The sequence below is a fragment of the Labeo rohita genome, chromosome 8, assembly GCF_022985175.1.
Source record: "Labeo rohita strain BAU-BD-2019 chromosome 8, IGBB_LRoh.1.0, whole genome shotgun sequence".
NCBI lineage: Eukaryota > Metazoa > Chordata > Actinopteri > Cypriniformes > Cyprinidae > Labeo > Labeo rohita.
Window position 1 is genome coordinate 2,699,397 of NC_066876.1, and position 9,923 is coordinate 2,709,319.

The 9,923-nt window shown below is 35.2% G+C and overlaps 1 protein-coding gene across 10 annotated transcripts in view; it reads left to right on the top strand.

The window, feature by feature from the left end:
- The window catches only part of espn (espin), a 69,996-nt gene extending 61,440 nt beyond the window's left edge, over positions 1-8,556 (top strand). For 5 of the 10 annotated variants that reach the window (XM_051116397.1, XM_051116402.1, XM_051116399.1 and 2 more), the window contains 3 exons: positions 5,159-5,238; positions 6,724-6,744; positions 6,892-8,556. In XM_051116397.1, the coding sequence (XP_050972354.1) occupies positions 5,159-5,238; positions 6,724-6,744; positions 6,892-7,039 (249 nt within the window). In that variant the 3' untranslated portion in view covers positions 7,040-8,556. The remainder of the gene's footprint in view (positions 1-5,158; positions 5,239-6,723; positions 6,745-6,891) is intronic. The other 5 variants (XM_051116400.1, XM_051116406.1, XM_051116407.1 and 2 more) reach the window with 2 other exon arrangements.
- Positions 8,557-9,923: the final 1,367 nt, after the last annotated feature.

The window sequence follows — 9,923 nt, forward strand, 5'->3', positions numbered from 1 at the left end:
AGATGATCTACTGGCCCGAGCATTTCCTTCCCCACATCAATGGATCTCCAGTTCAATATGAGAGTCTAACCCTTGACCTTTTCATGCTAGGCTACTTCCAGCTTCTTGAGATGAACATGTCGCGCACTGAACGGAAGTTCCGCCACTTGCTTTGCTATGAGATGTTTGACAGACTAGGCAGTCACCCGTGGGAAGTGATCCGCCAGTTCCACCGAGAGGTAATGGAGAGCATTGAGAGCGGGAAACGTGACTGGTCGGACGGCTTTGAAGATATCAAGGTGAAGTATTTCGGGGACACTGTGGAGGGTGGCGGGCTGCTGGAAGCGGCTGAGCTCATTCTGCCTCCAGAGGTTCTGCAGGCATCTGTGAACATATTGCAAGAGTCTCCTGCTGATGCAAGTATTTCACCACCAGAAATCCCTAATGAACACCCAGCGCCAACTTCAGATGACTCTGCAGTGGACACCCAACAGGGCACTTCTGAGAACTCATCTGAGACTATTATAGAGGCTACAGGAATACAGGAGAGTAGTACTGAAGTCCAACTACCACATGATGACGTTGCAGCACAGGATGCACCACAGTCAGAAAAAGCAGTACCGCAAGCAACAGCTGAAAGCCCCCAGACAGAAGCCCCATGCATTCAAACTGTGAACGAACAGAGCCCTGCAAATATTAAAGAGGAGCCCAGCGAGGACTCCATCAAGCTTATCTATGAACTTAAAGAGTTTAGCAATGAGGAAATTATTAGATACATTGATCGAAGCTTCGCCTTCTGGAAAGAGAAGGAAGCTGAGATGTTTGACATCTGACTTGTCATGTCATATTGTTTGAAGGATGAAACAATTATCATAAACGCTTGTGTTTAGCAGATCAGGGAGGCAGTTTACTTCCAGAAACGTCTTGATTGTCAAAAGAAGCAATCGGATGTTGAAGCTAATAGCGTCATACTGAATTACATATCTATTCTTATTTGTTTAATAGCTATGAAAAGCTTTAGAGATACAAATACACAGAGGCAAATGAAAGCCTACGAACAGCTGTAAGCTGTGGTGCAAAATGTATTTATTTTGTTCATTTCTATCATGAAGATAAAACAATAAATACACAGAAGTCATAGAAATCACTATGGTGAAGTGACAGAAAGGTTACAGTCTTTTCTAGCAGAACATCAACTTTTCACTGATTGTGTAAAATTTAAACAATCAAATAATACACACTGGCTTTAAGTGTGCTTATTTATTTGAACAGTCATATCCATCTGTTCAGAGAGCTTTAAATCATCAATCAGTGAAGCACAAACTACATTTTCTTGGAATCAAATTTTCTGACCATTTTTGAAATTATCATTTTGTTTATTGACTGATTTGTATCTGATTCATTTATCAAAAGAAGCCATTCAAATTTTGTAACTTTTAACTATTATTCTTTAGTATTTGTATGACCTACAACTGAGAGTATCATAAGTTAAATACCGCTACATGTTATACATCATCTGTTTTCTGCATGTTGCGTAATTATTTGGAAAATATTGTTCAGGATAAGAAGGAATGCATTCCCTCTTAGTGTTCTTGCCGTGTTTTGAGTTATTTAATAACACACAACACATAGTCAGTGCTTTTATTCATTCAGTCATGACGTATTTGTGTATGTGAATTCTTGGCTTTTTGTTTATCTTTCAGTTTGATTGTCATTTATTAGCAATTGATGTTTTTTCAAGAGGTTTTAAAAAGCAGATGGTTAACTACAAAGGTTTTTATTGCCATTGGTATTCATAAGATTTTTTTTACACCTAACATTGACGTTTATATTGTTCAGCTGTTACAGTTTTGTTCCATCTAGCCATGTTTGTAGTGTCAGTTTGATGGTTTGTTCATTTTTTGAGAAGTATTTACAAAATTAAATAAATCAAAAGTTTATGATTGGACACTTCAGTCTAAATCATTTCATTTGTGATTTCCAATATAAATAAAATGATTGAACACCTTTATAAGAACAAATACTTAAAAGGCCACAGTTTTCTTATTAACCTAAGTTTACCATTTAATAGTATGTCTTAGTACAGTAATTTATTGCTATACAAATAATGAACTTTAGTGAGGTTCCATGAACTTAATTAGCTAAAGAGTTAAATAAGAATTAGAGAGTTAACTATGGCATCACAGCTATTTTTGGAGTCAAGCTCAAGCTGTGTTCTAGAGGACATTTAGCTGCCATTTCCTTAAGAAGGCAGGACGGTAGTCAGACAGACACAAGCATTGAAGGAATTTAAAATAGAAAAGTATATAACAGTGGATACAAACTATGCATAATGTTAACACTAGCATACTGGCTGTTTATTAGCACTTATAAAGCACATTTTATTGTCATTTTCTGCATGACCATATATTAGATCCCTTAATCCTATCCCATACCTAAACTTAACAACTACCTTACTAATTATTAACAAGCAGCAAATTAGCAGTTTATTGAGGCAAAAGTCGTAGTTAAAGGAGTACTGCACTTCCAGAACAACAATTCACAAATAATTTACTCACCCCCTTGTCATCCAAGATGTTCATGTCTTTCTGTCTTCAGTCGTGAAAAAATTATGGTTTTTGAAGAAAACATTTCAGCATTTTTCTCCATATAATGGACTTCATTGGTGCCCCGATTTTAAACTTCCAAAATGTAGTTTAAATGCAGCTTCAAAGGCTCTAAACGATCCCAGACGAGGAAGAAGTGTCTTATCTAACGAAACGATCTGTCATTTTTTTTGGAAAATAAACATTTGTATACTTTTTAAGCACAAAAGCTTGTGTAGCACAGGCTCTGGGATGTGCGTCCACAATGCTATGAATTAGAGATGGGTCGTTCTTGAATGATTCTTTCATTTTGAACGAATCTTCAATGTGACTCGGGAAGAACGAGTCGTCTCGGGGAGTGATTCGTTCAGTCGCGCATGCGCAACATCCTATTAGGTTCTGTACTGGAATTAGTTCACCTGTTTCGAGTCGTTCGTTCATCTTATGGTGCTGTCACGTGATGAACAAACGACTCAAACCTGAAAACTTGTCAGATAAGAGGTGAGGTGAGCTAATCATAGAATAAAGACCCAGGTAAACAATGAATTAATTATTAATTATTTCTTGTAGCATTATAGTTTTGTCTTGTTTGTAGTGTGATCAACGTTTGTGTAAGCAGTAGATGTGTTAGGGAGGAAACACATAACATTTTAATTATATTTTGCTAAAACTAATGAAATGACTTGAAAAAGATTCATTCATTTTGCTGAACGAGACTCAAAGGTCTGAGTCGGTAAAATGATCCGAACTTCCCATCACTACTACGAATCACGTGTAAGTTCATCGTCTGTGTACTGAGTATGGCGAAAAACTCCTTATTTGCTCCTACAACTTGAGAGGAGGACATCGTTGTACCTTTTTGTTTGTAAACAGCGTTTGACTTACTTGCACTTCCTTAGCCTTTGCACGTTCGCTTTGTAAACACTGGGTCTGTAGTTCCGCGTGACCTTTCGACGTGATTCAATAGTACGTAGCATCGTGAACGCACATCCCAGAACCTGTGCTACACAAGCTTTTGTGTTAAATTTCATTTGTGTTAAAGTTCATTTTACAGAGCCATATTTCAGGTCATATTTCCACAACCAAAATTTAATATCATTTCTTTTTATTTTATGTGAAATATGACATTTTCATGAGATAGCAGACTATTTCTCAGATACACTCTTAAAAATAAAGGTGCTTTAAAAGGTTCTTCAGAGTGATGCCATAGAAAAAACATTTTTGGTTCCACAAAAATGTTGTGGAGGTTTACCTCTTTTTTTTTTTTTTTTTTTTTTTTTTTTTTTTTTTTGGAGTGTTTCTTACAGTATCTTTCTTAAGTTTTTTTTTTAGTAACTTTTCCAAACCTTTTAACTCAGTAACTTCAGCAATGGATTGTCTTTTCCTTCTATAGATTCAGTATAGTCTTCTTTATGAACAGTTTATATCTTTATCATTTACATTTTTTTATATTATGGTCCTTGATTATTAAGGTCCTTACACACTGAGTCTGAAATTTTCATCATGCACAGAACATCACGGTTGCTCAGAATCGTCAAAACACCTCTCAAATTGCTTGCTACGGTTGCAAAAAATTCTGTTTTTTTTATGACGGATGAAAGTTTCAGGGGCAGTGTGTAAATGTGACTAACATAACGTGAGGTCGTATTTATTTTTATTTTCTGACGAGAATTTCAAACTCCGTGTGCAAAGACCTTTAGGCAAAATCTTAGGCTAAAACCTTTAGGCAACCCATCATTGCAATATTACTTTACTAATGAAAACACTGATGGAAGAACACCTAATTGCTTAATCTGATTGTTATAAGGCAAGATATTCAGTGTGCTTTCATGCATTTCATCATTCATAGTTGCACCCTCTAAATTTTTTTCTTTTTTTTTCTTGCCGTATAATTCCCAGGGGAATAATGAAATATTAAGACACAGATTAGTTTACATAGATACTTGGGCTGTTACCAGTGATGTGGCACAGTAGCAGTTGAGGTAATCGATCTGCGTGGAGGGGAAATGAGAAGCTGAAGATGGCCGCCTCCTCTGCCGGGCTATAGTTACCATCTAAATGGAGGAAGAAGATCACTTTTCACACTGTGTGCACACACTACCTGTCTGAGAACATAAATTGTGTACATTTTAGGATTATGTTCAAGTGTTTTGATGCCACAGTAACCATGAAATTGTTCAAAAGGTTGGTTGTTAGTTTTAAACGTAACCACCTGAAAATAAAAACACGGGTAAAACTGCATCTAAACAATTTAGTGTAAGTGGATTTGCTATTGTGAACATGTTCAGTACACATTAACCACGGCCTGCAGCATTTATGATCGAAACTTTTTTTCACACATTCTGTTTATTAATACAGTGATAAGATTAGTTATTTTTAAAATGTATAATCATTTGTTTTTATATTTATACAAACTGAATTCTTGAGCTTTTTAGTTTCTCCTTCATTTAACAATTACATACTGCACTCCAGCGTTTTGTGGTTTGTATTTATAGACTCACATCCCATATGCTGTAGTGACATCAAAATGATCTTCAGGTTGTCTTTTCTGATCTCAACATCAGCTGTGTGTCTTTCGTTTCTGTGTACGACAGGCTGAAGAAGAGGCGGCCCGTCTGGCTTCATTGCCTGCCTGGAGGAGAGATATTATGAAGAAAAAAATGGAAGAGGAGAAGTAAGTTAAGCCAGCTCTAGCTTTTGTCTTTCTGTTTGCGTCTTACTGCCTCTTGTGTTTTTCTGTTTACTGTTTGTAAACCTCAATCAAACATCAGCATCAAGCTTTTACTTTATCTATATACACTCTAAAAAATGCTGGGTTAAAAACAACAGCGCTGGGTGAAATATAGACAAACCCAGCGGTTGGGTTAAATGTTTAACCCAAACGTCTGGTTTTTTTTTTTTTTTTAACTTAAAGGAACACTCCACTTTTTTTGAAAATAGGCTCATTTCCCCTAGAGTTAAACAGTTGAGTTTGACCGTTTTTGAATCCATTCATTCGATCTCCGGGTCTGGCGGTAGCACTTTTAGCATAGCTTAGCATAGATCATTGAATCTGATTAGACCGTTAGCATCTCACTCAAAAATGACCATATATAATGATGATATTTTTCCTAGTTAAAACTTGACTCTTCTGTAGTTACTTTTATTAAATTACTATATTTCTCTTTGGAATTAACATTTATTAATATGTTTAATTTAAAGGCTTATAAATAAATGTTCACCTTTTGATTATTGCTGATGCCTCCAGTAATTACGTGTCTGATTTTAATTCTACAACCGATTTTGGTTTCATTTTAAGCAAGCCATATGTGACCCTGGACCACAAAACCAGTCTTATGTTGCATGGGTATAATTGTAGCAATAGCCAAAAATACATTGGATAGGTCAAATTTATCTGTTTTCCTTTTATGCCAAAAATCATTAGGATATTAAGTAAAGATGTAAAAATATGCATTGCTATGAACTTCATTTGGACAACTTAAAGGTGATTTTCTCAGTATTCAGATTCCAGATTTTTTTCCAAATATTGTCCTTTCCTAACAAACCATACATTAACAGAAAGCTTATTTATTCAGCTTTCAGATGATGTATAAATCTCAATTTCGAGAAATTTACACTTATGACTGGGTTTGTGGTCCAGGGTCACATATAGTCATTTAAAAAAAAAAAAAAAGAAAAAAAACTACCCAGAAGGTTTGTTTAAACATTTAACCAACCGGGTGGGTCAAAACAACCCAGTTTCTGGGTTTGTCCATATTTCACCCAGCACTGAGTTGTATTTAACACAGCATTTTCTGACTGTAAATGTGGCACATTTTCAAATTTTAATGTTTGTCTTCAAGAACCACGATCTTTATATAGCATACTACATAGCCAATTTCTAATAAGAAAAAGTAATAGCTTCATCTGCATATATAACTTATCTAATGATTGACTAAACTGCCTTTTTAAAGTCAGATGCCTGAAGTTTCCTCCATGCATATCTGTAAATTTTCTGTCTTTTACTCTCATTGTTTTATGTGGATTATAATACCAAAGTGATAAGATGTAAGTAACACTGTAAAGTATTTTCCATTGTAGTGTTTAGACAAATGTACAAAAATTGAAACGTATACATATATCTATACATGTAATCCTCTGTTTCTTTTATTCACTCCTGGATGGACAGGGAACAAAAAAGGTAAGACACTGACTAGTGATAGCAGTACTAGTAATAGTTGTAGAAGTAGTTCCTGTTTCTTACATTTTGATGGCATTAATGTGCATGATGTCATTTGAACAAAAACGTGAATGTACCTGTTTTTCTTTTTTCTCCTCATCCCTGCAGAAAAGAAGAGGAACGACAGCGATTAGAAAAGGAGAACGAGCAGAAGTCAGAAAAGGAGAGACTACGAACGCTAGGCTATGACGAAACCAAGCTGGCACCGTGGCAGCGGCAGATTATTTTAAAGAAAGGCGACATAGCGAAACAGTAGTAAATTCCTAGTCATCCCCATCCACTCTTGCACAACTCTCTGTAGGACACCGATCAGAATCCGCCAGACCCTTTAGACGCAAAGCACGCACGGGTCGCCAGACAGCGTTCTGCTTGATGACCACTTCAGCATCACTTCTTCTGAGCCTCAGTGTATCCTAAATGTTATTGAGCTCTGAAGATGCTTTGTACCATTAAAGAGTAAGAAATGAATGGAACTACTGTTTTACTGTGGTTGGGTCTTATGTCTATGATTATTTAATTGTCTTAAAAATCAGTAAATTATTTTGCAGAAAATCCAGAAAACATTTTTAGAGTTCCAATCCTGATCCATTAGCTTGTTTTATGTCACATTTTAAATCTCTAGTAATATTTTCAATTATAAATAGAAAATATATGTCAAGGAAATCACATGTACTCTGCTTGAAAGCTTTTTTAAATGTACTTCATGTGGTCACAATCTGTTAAATATGATAGTCCCGAACAGGTGTTATGGCACAATGTATTCTTACATGAAGTAAGTGTCACTTTGTGTTATGGTGCATCTATATTTCTTACATAGAAAAATGCAATTACAAATTGAAATTTAATTTAACAAAAAATGGAAATTATAAACTATATATATAGAAACAAATGCAAAAAAATAAGCATTTCACCAGTAGTCTCTTTGCACTGTGCATATGTAATGCAAAAACAATGTTTCACCAGTAGGTGGTGTCAGAAATCACAACTGACAATTAGCTATACAAGTCTTCCCAGACACTGCTGAAGAAAGAGTAAAACCCATAATAGGACAAGAGAAGCCAATGTCTTAAATCTTCTATTGCATCTGATGGTCTAATTAAAAAGTCCCTGTCACCCTTTGTGCTATTTACATGGGACGTTTACATGGGCAGGGGAAATGATGTTGATTAATATGTCATGAAATCATGACAGTGTATTCAGCCATGCTGCGCTCCCCAAGAATGAAGCTCTTTTCTTTCTCTGCTTGTAGCTTATTCTTTATTGTTAATGTGTTTAGAGTAACTAGACATCAGAAAAGTGCCGGATGTAAAACTGTATGTGTGTGCGTGTGCGGAAGTATATGTGTGTGCATATTTACACATGCATATGAACGCAATATGTCTATCCTGTGTCATTCACTGTGCGATGGGTAGAGTTGATGTATTGTGAGTGTTTTTTTTTTTTGTTTGTTTGTTTTTCTGTACAACTGTACAAAAATGACATGAGTAACAAGTATAAGTGATAAGCATGGTCCTCCTTGAGTTTGGGAACATTCTGCTTTTGTTTATCAGATGCCATAATGATGCTGAAAACTAAGATGTGAACGTCATTGCCATTAGAACATTTTCTATTCATAATTACTCCATTTAGAAATACTTATAACCTGGTATGGCCTACGATATCAATTGTCAGTTACATGGTTTTCCTGTTTTCAGCCTGGCTTTCATAGGCAGACTATTGTAAACTTTCATTTTCCCAGTGGCAACAGTAATGTAATAAAACATTTAAATAACAGTTTGTGCCTGTGAATTACTTAATGCGCATTACACAAAAACACATCTAATACGTCATATTATGTTATATTAAGCGACTGTTCAGTTGCTTAGGCCTAAAATTTATTATTTTCATTTTATATTTATATTTTAACATAAAATAATAGAAGAGACATTTAATTTATGAAATTAGTAAATTAATAATTTCGCAGCAGCATTCAATTAGAATACTAAAGTTACAGAGGTGAAGTTTACAAGTGCCATTGAGCTTTTATAATATCTTAACATTTCACAATATACACTTACCAGTCAAAAGTTTTTGAACAGTACGATTTTTCTTCTGCTCACCAATCCTGCATTTATTTGATCCAAAGTACAGAAAAAAAGAAAAGAAAAGAAAAAAAAAACAGTAAAATTTTGAAATATTTGTACTATTTATTAAATATTTCTGTGATTTCAAAGTTGAGTTTATGGCATCATTACTCCAGTCACATGATCCTTCAGAAATCATTCTGATATTATGATTTTCTCCAAAAAAAAAAACAAAAAAAAAAACATTGAAAAACATTAAAAAAAACTCCTTATATTCAGGTGTGCATAATTATTAGGCATGTTTTCTTTTACAGATAAAATGAGCCAAAAAAGAGATTTAACCCAGACTGAAAAGTCCAAATTATTAAATGTCCATGAGAAGAATGCAATACTAATGCATTACAAGAATTTGCAAAGTTAAGGCTTGACCATTGGACAGCGAAATGCTTGTTGAGTCTGCATGGTCAGAAAAAAACAGGCGGAGAAGAAAAGATGCATGTTAACTGCAAAAGAATTAGGAATTAAGGTGAAGAATTAGGTGTGACACCATCAGGAACCGTTTAGTCTCCAGCGCCACCATTTTCCAGAACTGCAACCTACCTGGAGTCTTCAGAAGTTCAATGTGTCAGGTTCTCAGAGACTTTGCTTGGGAAAAAAATCCTTAGAAATGCCCCCGACTTAATAAGAATAACAAGCTGACGTGTTGTGAAATACATGAAGACAGTTTTTTTTTTTTTTAATAGGCTTTATAGACAGATAAGTTGAGAGTGACTCTTGAAGGACAAGCATCACTCTTCAAGAATTTATCTTCCAAAATCTGGCAGTACATTTTGGGAGTTCATGTCTCCTATCCTGAAAAGTCTGACTTGCAGAGATGGACTAAAATGAACTCCCAAAACTTACTGCCAGATTTTGGAAGATAAATTCTTGAAGAGTGATGCTTGTCCTTCAAGACATGCATCTTTTCTTCTCCAGCTGTTTTTTCTGACCATGCAGACTCAACAAGCATTTCTCTGTCCAATGATCAAGCCTTAACTTTGCAAATTCTTGTAATGCATTAGTATTGCATTCTTCTCA